We start from the raw sequence: 16275 nt of genomic DNA, 5'->3' as shown, positions 1-16275 counted from the left end.
ACGCTTAACCGCTGTGCCACCCAGGCACCCCAGACCTGAGTATATTTTTATGCGGGGTTCCATGAAGAGTGAACAGTCATGGAGCAATATGGAAGCTTAAGGAGTATGAGAGAAATTTAGTAACCGGGGAAGCTCGGCAAAGCCTGTTCGTTCAGATTCTTTTTAGCGTCCCTTTGTCTTCTGAGATAAGGATACTCTTTCCTCTGGGTATCAGGAGAGCACCTCTCACCTGAGGGTTATTTTAGTTGCAGGGGAGAAGGAAGGGGGGATCAGAGTGGACTTTCTGCTTCTGCTGTTTTCTCAAACTCCTTCAAAATATTCAGTATGCCAAGGTGCCATATTTTGGGGTAGCATGTCCTGAATCCCCCAGCACTTGGAGGTTAGGAAAATGAAGAACCAGCAAAGGAGACCGAGAAGGAGCAGCCAGCCTACGGGAGAGGAACATGGAGCAGTGGTGTCCTGGCATCAAGTGAAGAAAGTGTTTTAGGATGAAGAGAATGACCCACTGCCTCAGTAAAATGAGGACAAAGAAATGATCACTGAATTTGACATGCAAGTTACTAATGATCTTTTTTAAAAAATGATCGTGATGGTTGGGGATGAAAGCTGATCAAAAGAGAACAGGAGAAGCGAGGACAGCAAATGGAAAGAGCAAACCAGAAAACTCTTTCCGGGCGCCTGGGTGGCTCAGTTGGTTGAGCGTCCAACTCGTGATTTTGGCTCAGGTCATGATCTCAGGGTCATGGGATCGAGCCCCACATCAGGTTCTGCGTTCAGTGTGGAGTCTGCTTGAGGTTCTCTCTCTCCCTCTCCCTCCCCCACTCAAATAAAGAAAGAAAATCTTTAAAAACAAAAAAAACAAAAACAAACAAACAACCTCTTTCAATGAATTTTGTGTGAAGGGAGCAGAGGAATGAGTCATAACCTGGGGCACCCGGCTGGCTCAGTCGGTGGTGCATGTGACGTTTGATCACAGGGTTGTGAGTTCAAGGCCCACAAGTGGTGTAGAGTTTACTTAGAATAATATATATATATATATATATATATATATATATATATATATATATAGAGAGAGAGAGAGAGAGAGAGAGAGAGAGAGAGAGAGAAATGAATTGTAGCCAGAGGTGGGTGTGAAATCAAGGGAGGTTTTGTTGCTTGTCCGTAAGACAGGAGATAATAGACATCATGATGGTACAATACTGGAAACGATCCACTTTACGTAAAGAGGGGAATGATTTTGAGTTCAGCATAAGCAGAGATTATTTCCCACCTGGCCTGGGTCTTGAGAGCGACCCTCCTAAGCAGTTTTGCATTGGTTTCTGCCAGGTGCTCCATGGGCCCCACCAGCCCGGGACTAATTTCCACAGTAAATTTTCACCTTGAGGTTTCTCACACCAAACAGGTAAAATAAATTCGGACTCCCAGAACCTCAGAAAGCACAACCTTGGGTCTGATGTCTCACCTAGGTACTTTTTTTTTTTTTCTTTCCCCAACAAAAGCCCCGCAAAGACAAACTTTGTTTTTTCCCAGGATTTATGGGCAAAGTTTACTAGTCTTTCTTCATTAAGGTCATGGTCCTTAGAGGATTCCAACTTGTCACCGAGAAAAACCGGAAGCCATCTTGCTGCCCTGGCTTTACTCCTTCTCCACGGCTGGCATCCAGGGATTTCTCATTTTCTTGCGAGCCTGGCCATACATTTAAAACGTTTGGTTATATTTTAAGGGGGAAAAGAAAAAAAGGAGAGAGGGAGACAAGCCATAAGAGACTCTTCACGATAGAGAACAAACTGAGGGTTGATGGAGGGAGGCGGGTGGGGGATGGGCTGGATGGGGGATGGGGATTAAGGAGAGCACTTGCTCTCATCTCATTAAGTGATGAGCACTGGGTGTTGTCTATAAGTGAGGAACCACTGAATTCTGCCCCAGAAACCAATAGTGCGCTGTATTTAAATTAAAACAAACAAACAAAGGTTTGGTTATATTTTAGCCAGCATCTCCAGAGATTTGTGGCAGGAGAGTTTCAGTACTTTCTAGATCACCATCTTGCTGGAATCAGTCATCTTTCCCCTCATTCTTCACCTAGCAAATCCCTGTGTGCCTTCGAGGTCCCGGCTTAAACGTTACTTCTCAGAGAGGTGTCCCTAAGCCTCTCCATCCCAGTCTAAAGTGGCTTACGCTTCTGTTCCACCCACAGCACCCTCTTGCTGTCTTTGCACTTAACCAGACCTTTGTGACTTGATGTGAGTGTTCGTTTAGTGGCTGATCCCCCTCTAGACTGAACCCAGCAGGAGCGCAGGAAGCCAGCGCGGAGCCGGAGGCCTGATTCATAGCAGATGCTCAGGAAAGGTTGGTGACTGAACAAATAATGTCCAAAAATCACATAACTAATAGTTCGGTTACTAAGTGATTTTCTGTGTCTCAGAGACTCTATTCGCTAAGAGGAAAGTGGTTTCAGTGGAAACGAGGGAGGCTTCTGATGGTTGTTTCGGTCGAGTCTGCTGGGAAAAGCCGCGTCGCTTCGGTTTGGTAACCACGTGTCTTTTCGTCTCCAGAATGGAGATCTCCTCCCACCAGTCCCACCTCCTGCAGCAGCTGAATGAGCAGCGCCGGCAAGACGTCTTTTGTGACTGCAGCATCCTGGTTGAAGGCAAGGTCTTCAAAGCGCATCGAAATGTCTTGTTTGCGAGCAGTGGTTACTTCAAGATGCTCCTTTCTCAGAATTCTAAGGAGACAAGTCAGCCAACCACAGCTACATTCCAGGCCTTCTCCCCTGACACTTTTACGGTTATCCTGGACTTCGTCTATTCCGGCAAACTGTCCCTCACTGGCCAGAACGTCATAGAAGTGATGTCAGCCGCTAGTTTCCTTCAGATGACTGATGTCATTAGCGTATGTAAGACCTTTATTAAATCTTCACTGGACATTAGTGAGAAAGAAAAAGATCGCTATTTCAGTCTCTCCGACAAAGATGCCAATTCCAATGGTATCGAGCGCCCCTCCTTTTATAGCGGTGGCTGGCAAGAAGAAAGCAGTTCTCCACACTCTCACCTAAGCTCAGATCAAGGAACAGGTGTAGTCAGTGGAAAATCGTGGAGTAAGTATAATTACCATCCACCCTCCCAAAGGAATACCCCACAGCCTTTGACCAAGCACGAACAAAGGAAAGATTCCATTAAAAAGTCCAAACATTTGCGGCTGTCACAGCCTTCTGAAGTTGTTCATTATAAGTCAAGCAAACGAGAAGCACGGACGTCCGATTCTTCCAGCCACGTTTCCCAGTCCGAAGACCAAGCACAGATTGAGGCTGACGTGGACTCTACTCCTGTTGGCTATCCGTATGGTCCAGGATCCGATGTCACATCCAGAAGCTTCCCAGGTATTCTAAAAAAAAAAAAAAAAATCTGTCCCCTCAATGAGGTTCTAAGGCTCCTATACAAATCACTCCTGTCTCAACATGCCCTTACTTTGAAGTGTTATGGGCAGTTGAACCAAGTGATTTTTTTTTTAAGTTCCACTCCTCTAGTGAAATTTAGTTCATAAAACATAAATTTAAATTTCTAATTTAAAAAATAATATTGGCTAGGAATGCCTGGCTGGCTCAGGTGGTAGAGCACGCAGCTCTTGATCATAGGGTCCTGAGTTCAAGCCCCACATTGGGCATGGAGCCTACTTAAAAAAAAAAAAAGGGGCGCCTGGGTGGCACAGCGGTTAAGCGCCTGCCTTCGGCTCAGGGCGTGATCCCGGCGTTCCGGGATCGAGCCCCACATCAGGCTCCTCCGCTATGAGCCTGCTTCTTCCTCTCCCACTCCCCCTGCTTGTGTTCCCTCTCTCGCTGGCTGTCTCTATCTCTGTCGAATAAATAAATAAAATCTTTAAAAAAAAAAAAAAGGATACATTAAATAACAGTCAAAACAGTAGAGTTCAAAGCCCAAGATTTTCCCAACCTGTGTCAGCAGATGATTAGATTACTGTTAAGCCTTTATAACTCTTTTCTAAATGGTTCAATCCCTAAGATGCATATTTTCACTTTACATTGTATGTTTTTTTCTGAGTATTCACTCAGGAGGAGAATTTTTTTTTTTTTAAGATTTTATTTATTTATTTGACAGAGGGAGACAGCCAGCGAGAGAGGGAACACAAGCAGGGGGAGTGGGAGAGGGAGAAGCAGGCTCCTAGCGGAGGAGCCTGATGTGGGGCTCGATCCCATAACGCCAGGATCACGCCCTGAGCCGAAGGCAGACGCTTAACGACTGAGCCACCCAGGCGCCCCAGGAGGAGAATTTTTATACAGAAAAGTTAAACAGGGCAGCCATGCATATTTACAAAGGTTCACAGACCCAAGACTTAAAAGAAATTGGACTACATCTGGTTTTATTGAGATATAAAGACAATTTAAATACCACACACAACCCGTAACACTGACACTGAAATCCTGTATGCAGCAATGGGAGATGTCCCGATTTTATGATAGTAGTAAAAATGCACACAGATTATGTAGGTTGTCGGTTCCAGTAATCCACCCCTCACCGTCGGAAGACTGCAGTAGAGAACAGGAATTAGAAATGCATGTCATTCAGAAGTGCCTGGGTGGCTCAGTCGATTAAGCGGCCGACTCAGTTTTGGCTCAGGTCGTGATCCACAGTTGCGGGATCGAGCCCCGCGTCAGACTCCGTGCTCAGTGTGGAGTCTGCTTGAGATTCTCTCCCTCCCTCTGCCCCTCCCCCTGCTCACGCTCTCTCTTAAAGTAAATAATTTTTTTTAAAGGTTTTATTTATTCATTTGACAGAGATAGAGACAGCCAGCGAGAGAGGGAGCACAAGCAGGGGGAGTGGGAGAGGAAGAAGCAGGCTCCCAGAGGAGGAGCCCGATGTGGGGCTCGATCCCAGAGCGCCAGGATCACACCCTGAGCCGAAGGCAGACGCCCAACGACTGAGCCACCCAGGCGCCCCTCAAAATAAATAAATTTTTTAAAATCTTAAAAAAAAAAAAAAGAAAAGAAATGCATGTCACATAGTTCTGCCCCAATTAATCAGGTAGCAAACTTGCTTAATAGTTTACATGTGAATTTAAAGGAAAATTATAAGATGAAACTCCTACGGATCATAAGATTCAGATTATATATTTAAAATTGTTTTTATTTTAGGAAAATTTCAAACATACACAAAAGGAAAGAGAATAGTATGATTCACCTCCATGTACCCCTTACCCAGTTTGAACAACTTTCTACTCACTGCCAGTATTGTTACATCTGTATTGTTACTCCCAACCCCTCTCTTTATTATTATCTTTTAATTTTATTTATTTATTTGTCAGAGAGAGAGAGAGAGACAGCACAAGAAGGGGGAGCGGCAGGCAGAGGGAGAAGCACGTTTCTTGCTGAGCAAGGAGCCCGATGAGGGACTCCATCCCAGGACCCTGAGATCATACCCTGAGATCATGACCCGAGCTGAAGGCAGACGCTTAACCGACTGAGCCACCCAAGTGTCCCCCTCCCTTTTTTATTTTTAAGCAAATAGCAGACATCCGTTTTCATCTGTAAATATTTCAGAATGTGCCCCTAAAATGTAGTCTTAAAAAAGACGGGGGCTCAGTCAGTTAAGCATCCGACTCTTGATTTCAGCTCAGGTCATCATCTTAGGGTTGTGAGATCGAACCCCACGTCCAGCTCCATGCTAGGCATGAATCAGCCTGCTTAAGAGTCTCTCTCTCCCTCTCCCTCTGCCCCTCCACTCCCCTAAAAATATACCAAAACAAAACCAGGACATGCGACTCTTGATCTCAGGGTTGCGAGTTCAAGCCCAATTTGGGCATGTAGCCTATTTAAAAAAATAAAAATAAAATAAAGTTGTCCTAAAAAGACAAAAACAAAAACAGGGGCACCTGGGTGGCTCAGTCGTTAAGCGTCTGCCTTTGGCTCGGGGCGTGATCCCATGGTCCTGGGATGGAGCCCCACATCAGGCTCCTCCGCTATGAGCCTGCTTCTTCCTCTCCCACTCCCCCTGCTTGTGTTCCCTCTCTCACTGGCTGGCTCTCTCTGTCAATTAAATAAATAAAATCTTAAAAAAAAAAAAAAAAACAACCACTACAATCCCATAGTTTGTACCTCAACAAAATGAACAGTTCCCTAACATCGGTAAATAGCTGATCCATATTCACATTTCCTGGGGTGTCACATACATTTTTAAAAAATAATTTGGTTGTAGATAACATACTTTAAAATAAGAGGCAACCAGCGGATCTTTACTAATTGCATTTTCCTGTAGTGCTAACCTTAAAATACATGAAATTGTATCGTGTTACAGAGCTTACTGAAAGGCCTGCTGAGCTCTGACCATTGACCAAAACGTACAGAAACAACAGAGCAAAAATGAGAAATCTTTGTTGCATTTTAAAACTGCAAGAGTGATCTTTTCTCTATTTGGGCTCTGTACATTTATAATTGTAGGTTATGCAAACCTAACTTCAATAATGAACAGCTGAGTTCAACAGCTATTAAATTGATGAAGTTTGCCCCCAATCATAACTAACATCTTGAGTACATGAGTTTTATTTTATTTTTTTTAAGTTATATATACTTAAACTTTAAGTTTTATTTATTTATTTATTTATTTATTTATTTATTTATTTATTTATTGTTTACTAGTCTCTACACCCAACGTAGGGCTCAAATTCACAACCCAGAAATCAAGAGTCACATGCTCTAATGACTGAGACAGCCAGGTGCCCCTTGAATACATGAGTTTTAAAATAAAAAATTAGGGGTGCCTGGGTGGCTCAGTCGTTAAGCGTCTGCCTTCGGCTCAGGGCGTGATCTCGGCGTTCTGGGATCAAGCCCCACATCAGGCTCCTCTGCTGGGAGCCTGCTTCTTCCTCTCCCCCTCCCCCTGCTTGTGTTCTCTCTCTCGCTGGCTGTCTGTCTCTTTATCAAATACATAAATAAAATCTTTAAAAAGAAATAAAATAAAAAATTAAATATCCTTGACATTTTTTCACCTTTAAAAGTATTACAAGTGTACTTAAAGTAGAGGCAAGGGGATAAAAATGTGTAAATAAAACTCACTACTTAAAAGCTGTAATATAGGGGCGCCTGGGTGGCACAGTGGTTAAGCATCTGCCTTCGGCTCAGGGCGTGATCCCGGCGTTATGGGATTGAGCCCCACATCAGGATCCTCCGCTATGAGCCTGCGTCTTCCTCTCCCACTCCCCCTGCTTGTGTTCCCTCTCTCGCTGGCTGTCTCTATCTCTGTCAAATAAATAAATAAAATCTTTAAAAATAAATAAATAAAAATAAAAGCTGTAATATGAAATACTTCTGGGTTGTACCTCCAGGTCTTTTGTTTTTGTCTTTTTTTTGTATCTCCAGTTTTAAAATCCAGCACTACCTTTTTATGTTTCAAATCCAGTGAACTGGATGAGAAGACAAGTGGGAGAGTCTACACTTAACCCAACTCTGTAAATCTATCCCGGGCCGAAGTTACAGTTCTGGACTCAGGATTGCATGGACAATCGAGTCTTAATAACTTTTCTTCCTTCTCCTTTTCTCCTGCCTTTCCACGATCGGACTCCCCAACGCCTTTGGGATTCTTCATGAATTAGATTGCTGTGATGAACTTTGCAGTGGCTTAATCAAACTGTCTCCCACAGATGATCTGCCCAGGATGCGGTTCAAGTGCCCATACTGCACACACGTGGTGAAGCGGAAGGCGGACCTCAAGCGCCACCTTCGCTGTCATACAGGGGAAAGGCCCTATCCGTGTCAAGCCTGTGGGAAAAGGTTTAGCAGGCTGGACCACCTCAGTAGCCATTTCCGAACAGTACGTACATGATTTTTCGTCACTTTACTTCTGAAGAGATGTGTGTGCTTATCTGCTTTCGGATAATCTAATTTACTGAGGGAAATCTTTGCAGACACCACTCTTTTATATTAGAAATGTTTCCAACTTAATGGTTTTACTTTGCACATCATGCATAATTTAACATAGATATATTTTTATTCTCCTTTGAGGCCTTGAAGTAGGAGATATTCGTTTGAATATCCATTTTGTTTTTAAATTTTTTTATTTATTTATTTTTTTGAATATCCGTTTTTAGTTCATTTAAGATCGAATATGTTCTTGTATACCGGTCTTGTCAAGAGCCGAAGACAATTAAGCTAAAGATAGCTGAATCTCGAGGTCAGAGTCACCATTGCAGATACTCCACATCTGCTCGTGGTTCTTGAATGCTTATCTGGTAGGATCTCAGCCCGGTTTCTGCTGTCCATCCTCTGTCCACTATACCCCCTTTCTAGTCTCTATTATAGTCTCCTCAAAGAAGGGAACAAGGTGGGCAGTAGGGCCACTCCGGTCAGGGACCACACTGTCAGCAGTCAGGAAAATCTCAGGGAATTTGCTATTCAGGGCTCTGGACACTGGCCTACTAAGGTAGGGACGTTGGAATTACTCTGCTGTTCGTCTTGAAGCAAAAATGTTTTCTGAAATCCGTGTTCTGTTACTACTGAGCACCTTCAATAACCTTATAAAGCTAGGTTTTTTAAAAATTAAAAACAACCTTTTATTACTACAAAAGCAATGAATATGCATTATAAAAAGTAAAAATAAGAAAATAAAAATACTTTATTTTCACCATCCAGATACTTTTTTTTTTTAAAGATTTAAAGATTTAATTTATGTATGTATTTATGTATTTGTGGGGGGGAGATGCACAAGCAGGGGGAGCAGCAGGCAGAGGGAGACCTGGGACTCAATCCCAGGACCCTGGAATCATGACCCAAAGGCAGACACTTAACCAACTGAGCCACCCAGGTGTCCCCAGATACTACCATTCTTAAGACTTTATCGCATGCATATATATGGGGTTTTTTTTTAACCAAATTAGATCATACTGTTTGTGCTGCTGTCTTTAGTGAACAATCACTACCTTTCCATCTCAATAAAATTCTATCTAACATCCAGTCCAATTTCAAATTTCCCTGTAGTCCCCCAATACCTCTTATAGCCGGTTTGTCCAAACCAGTATCCAGTGCAGGATCCTGTGTTACATCTCATCGTTAAGTCCCTTAAATATGTTTTTAAGAGTGCATAGTCTTCCCCGCCTCCCTTCTTATTTCCATAACACTGACTGACTGAAGATACCAAGATAATTGTTTTATAAAATAACCTACCTCTCAAGTTCTCTGCTTGCTTTCACTGGTGTCATTTAGCTTGTTCCTCTTTCCCCCTGCATTTTCTATAAACTAGATGTTTTATCTAAAGGCTTAATGGAGGGCACCTGGGTGGCTCAGTTGGTTAAGTATCTGCCTTTGGCTCAGGTCATGAACCCAGGGTCCTGGGATCGAGCCCCACATGGGGCTCCCTGCTCAGCGGGGAGCCTGCTTCTCCTTCTCCCACTCCCCCTGCTTGTGCTCTCTCTCTGTCAAATAAATAAGTAAATAAGTAAATAAATAGATAGATAAAGGCTTAATGGAGGGGTACCTGTGTGGCTCAGTCGGTTAACGTCTGCCTTCAGCTCAGGTCATGATCTCAGGGTCCTGGGATCGAGCCCTGGGTGGAGCCCCTTCTTGGGCTGTCTGCTGAGCAGGGAGTCTGCTTCTCCCTCTCCTTCTGCCCCTCCCCCTGCTTGCACACACACACACACACTCTCTCTCTCTCTCAAATAAATAAATAAAATCTTTAAAAATAAATAAATAAAGACTTTATGGATTCATGTAAATACTTCGGCTAGAACACATCAAGGGTAAAATTATTTATCTTATAATGTGTCACATTAGGAGACACTTAATATCTGGTGGACCCATCATTCGTATTGTTAAGATTGGTCACTAAGTTAGGGTAATGATACTGTGATCCTACTGTTGTTCAGTTAAAGGTGCCACCTTGTGATCAGAAAGGAATCTGTGGGGGCGCCTGGGTGGCACAGCGGTTAAGCGTCTGCCTTTGGCTCAGGACGTGATCCCGGCGTTCTTGGATCGAGCCCCACATCAGGCTCCTCCGCTATGAGCCTGCTTCTTCCTCTCCCACTCCCCCTGCTTGTGTTCCCTCTCTCGCTGGCTGTCTCTATCTCTGTCAAATAAATAAATAAAATCTTTAAAAAAAATAAAAAATAAATAAAAAAAAAAAGAAAGGAATCTGTGTGGAACTATTTTGGCATTCTGCTATTATGCATTTCCCCATCAACCATTCATTTAATGGTATTAATATCAGTTGATAAACTGTCCCAATTATTCATTTTACTTGGATTGTAGAATGATTTACTAATTTTATCATTTCCTCTACATTATTAGCTAGAATTCTATAAAGTAAAACTTTCCTTCCTCGCCTGGGACGCTTCAGTTACTTTGAAATACAGTTACTACAGGAGAAACAGGATAAATATTTAATTCTTTCCCTTTAATTATCCATTTTCAAAGTAAAGAGTTGATTTAATAGCAGTTTCAAATGGTAATATGAATTTTTTCTGGCTTTGTTTTTTTTTTTTTTTTAAGATTTTATTTATTTATTCGACAGAGATAGAGACAGCCAGCGAGAGAGGGAACACAAGCAGGGGGAGTGGGAGAGGAAGAAGCAGGCTCCTAGTGGAGGAGCCTGATGTGGGGCTCGATCCCATAACGCCGGGATCACGCCCTGAGCCGAAGGCAGACGCTTAACCGCTGTGCCACCCAGGCGCCCCAGGCTTTGTTTTTTTTTTAATAGCATACAGCCTCATGAATTTCCATTGGTTCATTGTGTTTGGATCTACAACAATTATTATTCTTTTTGATACTCAAATTTTCAGTTTTGTCCAGTGAGGACAACTTGAAGCTGGTTCTTGTCTCCCTTTGTCATAACGTCATTAAATATTCAAGGTGGCTTTATTCTCTGGCCCTCAAATTTCCCTAGGCTCACCTTGTATTTTTCCTGTCACAAACCTGGAATCAGCCACTTCTCAAAGGACACTTGGATCCTTTTAATGGGGAGTAAAATTAGAAACCAAACTTTGGATGCCTGGGGTGCTTACTGTTGCTAGCGTGCCATTCCTCCTAGATTATTTCAGTGGACAGAGCTAGAAGATACATGTTTTTTAAATAATGAATTTGTGATGATATTTTCAATTTTAACATTATAGTGTTTCCCTTAATTTCTTTGACTTAGTAATTATAGTGGAATTGAGGGGATGGGGATAAACACAAGTCTGTGCCAGAACTTTCTAACAAAAACAATACCGCACACGATACCCATAACATTATTATCTCGGCAGCAATAAGGGTACATTCAGACTGTGTACTTTCAATATTTACTGACTGATAGGTCAACAGTTAAGCAGAAAATAATAACTATACTGAGTTGTAGCCCCATACATTTTCTTAGATATTTTATCAGACTGCATTAGTTTTCTTGGGGTTTTTTGGCTATTTGTGTTTGGTGGCCTACTTCCATATTGTTCTGATTTTATCTAAATGAATATGCCATAAATATTAATTCAACATTATAAAATTAATTGTAATAGTTTTTAGAGTAGAACCCATAATCTGCTCTGACAGCTGTTAAAGTGGTTTATTAGTAACTATAATTATGTAATTATTCATCAGTTATAATTTTTTCCCAAAGCACTTCACACGTATTAACTCATTGGTCGTCACAACCTGAGTTGTGTTCAGGGATAATAATAGGCTGATACACAGCAGAACCACCACAGTTGTTGTTACGACCAATGTCCATTTAGATTGTCAGGCTTCTATTCCGTTTGGGTGGTGCCCACATCTTACTAGTTGTTAAATATTGTGCCTGTCACCCTGGAAGCAGGTCTATATTGTTTTCAATGACTTGCTTCAAGGTACGTGGCTAGTAAATGATAAAAGCAGGGCTAGAACCCAAGCCTTCCTGTTCCTAGTCTAGTCCTCTTTCTACAGCATCTTTCATTAATAGAAGTGGCAAGTAATCCTTCTATCCAAAAATATGTTCTGATTAATTTAAATTTGGGACAATATATTTTTCTTTCTGTAGCTGATAATAATAAATTAACACGTGAAACAAGGTTTCTCCCTTGCCAGAATCAAGGTATATAAAGTCCTTGGGGCGCCTGGGTAGCTCAGTCGTTAAGCATCTGCCTTCAGCTCAGGGCGTGATCCCAGCGTCCTGGGATCGAGCCCTGCATCGGGCTCCCTGCTCCGCTATGAGCCTGCTTCTTCCTCTCCCACTCCCCCTGCTTGTGTTTCCTCTTTCACTGGCTGTCTCTCTCTCTGTCATATAAATAAATAAAATCTTAAAAAAGAAAGAGAGAGAAAAAAGGTATATAAAGTCCTTAGAATAGTATGTGTGATACATGTTTGCTATTATTATTATTATTCTGGGAAGATGTCCCTTGTTACCTCAGATATCAAAATACTGTTGGATTAAGGGATGTGTGAAATTATTAAGCATGTTTTATTAATCATAAAAACGTTATAGCCATCCTTTAGAGAAAGGTGGTGTTTATTTGTGATGTCAATTTATCACCAAAACCTGTGATCTTTTTCTAATAATTAGATGTTAATTTAATATTAGCGCTTGGCTTTGGACATCTGAAGTTTATGAACTGGTGCCTAGATATCCAACTGTGCTGCTTTTGATATGTTGACATACCAATCGTTTTTTATCACTGTTTCAATCTCTGCACAGATTCACCAGGCATGCAAATTAATCTGCAGAAAATGCAAACGCCACGTGACTGATCTAACAGGGCAAGTGGTCCAGGAAGGAACCAGGCGCTACAGACTGTGTAATGAGTGCCTCGCCGAAGTGGGCATAGACAGCCTCCCCATCGATTTGGAAGCTGAACAGCACCTTATGTCCCCATCAGATGGAGATAAGGATTCCAGATGGCACTTGAGCGAAGACGAGAATAGATCATACGTGGAGATCGTAGAGGACGGGTCTGCTGATCTGGTCATACAGCAGGTTGATGATAGTGAAGAAGAAGAAGAGAAGGAGATAAAGCCCAACATTAGGTAGCTGACATGTGGACCAACAGAGCTGGCATGTCTGCAACTTACGCTGACTTCCTGTATCTCTCTCTTTCCGTGGTCAGAGTCTGGTTCACAAGTGCATCAGACTGACTTAAAAGTGACGACCTACTATAACTTGCATGCTTTCCGAACAGGTCGTTGTATCCATTCTGAACTCTGTCGCCCTAAAGTACGTTGCTGCACTGGAAAGAAAGACCTAGCTTGAGTTGGCATGATGGATGAACAATTAATCCTCTTCCTTTTGTTACAGAGGTACCTTTTTTCTTTGAATATTGAAAGATCTACTTAGCAAACTTTTCTCAAAGAAAGTATTTTAAATAAATTTACCACAACCAAACTTTATGTAAAATAATTTCAAGGTGTTTCAAAAAACACAAACTACCAATATTGAATTTTCACAGGGAACCAGGTAAGAGCACATTTAAGGGTCTGGGATCCTACCTGACTGAACTAATAAGTCTTTCTATTAATTTCAGATCTAATTAATTTCAGATCTAAAACAACCTTTCAGTATCCCAATGTCCTAGATATTGTTTTAGGATTTGGCAGATAACAAATCCAAAATGTGTGAAACCGTTCATATTTGAATTTTTTGTCATTAAGTTAAAGATGACGCTTATGTAGTCAGTATTGTTTACCAAAAAACAAAAACCTAAAATAGAGGCAGACTGGAGATTACATATAGACATCATCGTCTAAAGCAGGAAACAAATACTGCCTAAAAGTCAAGGTAGTTTGTGAAGATCTGTCCATGGAATTCTCTTCCTCTCTTAAGGGAAAAAAAAATACCCAAAGAAACAAAAAATGATAAACAAGAAAACTGGAGGTTATCAGTTCTTAACAGTAATTTCTAACATTTGTTGTTCTGCTGTTTATTTCTGAAGTGCTCTCTCACACATTTTCTCACTTAAGCAGCAAGGTAGATATTACTGTCTCTAATTTACAAGTGAGGAAATTAATCAGGAAGTGTCAGTGGTGGGACTGGCGATGGACAGGTCTTGATTTTAAACAGCCCTCTTTGAACTGTCTCTCCCCGTATTGTCTCCTGAAATGGCGAAGAATTAAAGTCAGACCTCACCAAGCTGCAGTAATTAGAAAAAGAAGCCTATTAGAATTAAAAAGTATGAAAGAAGAACTTAATAAGCTTCAACAACACATAATAAGTTGGACTAGAGTTATCCAGGAGTGCTCAGTGATGTCCCTCCAGTGTCTCTCGACATGTTTTTAATGTCAGGTTATTTATATGTAAATGTTCTATATAACACTCTTTGAACAAGTTATTCTCTTACATGCTTTAAGCATTTTTCTTATCTTGTTTATATCGTTTTTCAAAACAAACTTTTTTCCTAGGACATAAAGGTGTGTTTAAACTCCTCCCCTGTAAGGGGCTCCTGGCTACGACTCTCAATCTTGGGAGTTGTAAGTTTGAGCCCACGTTGGGTGTAGAGATCACTTAAAAAAAAAAAATCTTTAAAGTAAAATAAACTCCTCCCCTGTATGAATTATGCAACAGTCTAAAATTACAGTTCAATCAGAGAAGCATTATTTTAGTTCTGAAGATAAAATCTGAGTCCCAGAAGAACCGAACTTCCTGAAGGGTGCTTCAGATTATTACAGTTAAGCTCGATATAATTTAATTTTGATAGAGGCTCCATGTATTATACTGTATTTCTAAATGTCATGACATCCCTCAAGATGATACTTTTCATTTTATTTTTTCTTATTCTTTAATTACTGATTGTCCTTGATACCGATTGGAGGGCTAAAATGGTTAATTTCTGAAACTTTTTTTTTTTTTTTTTTTTACAAATAGATGAATAACCATTTGTTTTTGTTTTATGGTACTTAATGCTGAGACCTTTCCAAGATTCCCCTGATGGTCAGTTTCCAGTTGCTTCAAGACTGGATGGCATGCACCGAGTTCACTGTTCTCTCAACAGGCCTATTCCTGAATCAGGAGTCTGAACAATTAAGTTGTATCCAAGTGGGGGAGGGAGCCCTTGACATTCTTTACTCTCACCAGATGGGAACATCTTTAAAATCATTATCTGATTTTTAGTCCTTGGAACCAGTAGGAAAAATGAGTGACTGGAGCTTTATTCGTGGGAATGAGGCGGTGCATGTGTACGCTCTGACGCACGTTAGTCTGTGATCTAAATGTTCTCTTACGCTTCTGCATGCAAACATCAGCATGAATGTCAGCAAAGTCCACGGAACACACTGCCACCAGCACCTGTACAGCCTTATCTGAAATAATGCTTTCTTGTTTATAACCGGCATCAGGCTCTCCCCACAAAACAGCCATCGAGTCCATCGAACTAGACAGCGTATCTCTTCTACCATTTTAGTATCATAAAAGAACATTTGTGACATGTGCGTAAGTTGTAAATAATAACTCCAGTTATCATATCGTGTATCTAAGACGTTAGAGACCGATTCTTGCCTAGAGTGAGACTGTCCATTAATGATTTCTGAGAAAACAAAATTCTTTGGCTTTTAAATGTGGGGAAATGTTACATAGGTGTATACTCTGTTAATATAAGCTTTATTTATGCCAAGAATTTTTTTTTAATCTTAGCAAAATAGTGGGAGTTGGTTAGAACAAAGTTTGCTCTTACAGTAATGCTGTTTATCAGCTTCTGAACGCCCTTCGAACCCTGGGGTCCTCCAGAGTGTTTGGTGATGGGAAGAAGTTTTGCAAAATAAAGCAACATTGTAGTAAATTGTAATAAAGCCACCATGCCTGGTGGCTGGAGGAAGCAAAATGGACTAGATCAGTGGTTTAGGAGATTTTTTTGAACCCAAGAAACCCTTTCTTCAGATGAACTGTTTCATAGAGAAGCTCACCATTTAAGGGAGAAGCTCTAAACTCAGGGCTGCTCTCGTTCTAGCCTCCTACGAGCTTTCAGCAGACACCTTTGCAGAGCCCGGGAGGGCAGCACTGAACACCCTGGAACCGGGGACCTTTCTGAGTTCCCTTTGAGCACTGGGGTCCCTCTTCATTACCTCTATTACTCACTGTGCTTACAAGCTGGTAATCGGAGGGTCTCCTAGAGCCGCACACCACATCCTTAGTCTATACAGTGTTCCTTCTATAGTTTTCATGTCTCAAGACTTTTGAAAAATACATTTTTCAACAGTGGATTTTTGAGTAATGGAATCAAAACATAGTAACTGCTCTTATGCTACCAAGTCACTGCTTAGTGGATGAAGAGAGTTTGGTGTGTCGATGACTTAAGAGCTCAGAACTGAATTCATTATTTTGCAAAGTCGTGCTAAGATATATTGAAATT

The 16275-nt window shown here is 41.4% G+C and overlaps 1 protein-coding gene across 3 annotated transcripts in view; it reads left to right on the top strand.

Moving 5' to 3' along the window:
• Positions 1-14784, top strand: part of ZBTB8A (zinc finger and BTB domain containing 8A) — a 57715-nt gene extending 42931 nt beyond the window's left edge. For all 3 annotated transcript variants that reach the window (XM_045782369.2, XM_087858726.1, XM_087858725.1), the window contains 3 exons: positions 2553-3376; positions 7645-7814; positions 12636-14784. In XM_045782369.2, coding sequence (XP_045638325.2) covers positions 2554-3376; positions 7645-7814; positions 12636-12968 — 1326 coding nt within the window. In that variant the 5' untranslated portion in view covers position 2553 and the 3' untranslated portion in view covers positions 12969-14784. The remainder of the gene's footprint in view (positions 1-2552; positions 3377-7644; positions 7815-12635) is intronic.
• Positions 14785-16275: the final 1491 nt, after the last annotated feature.

Source organism: Ursus americanus, chromosome 33 (genome assembly GCF_024610735.1).
Source record: "Ursus americanus isolate L20-20 chromosome 33, mUrsAme1.1.p, whole genome shotgun sequence".
In the NCBI taxonomy this organism is placed as follows: Eukaryota; Metazoa; Chordata; class Mammalia; order Carnivora; family Ursidae; genus Ursus; species Ursus americanus.
This window is presented reverse-complemented; position numbering and strand designations above follow the sequence as displayed.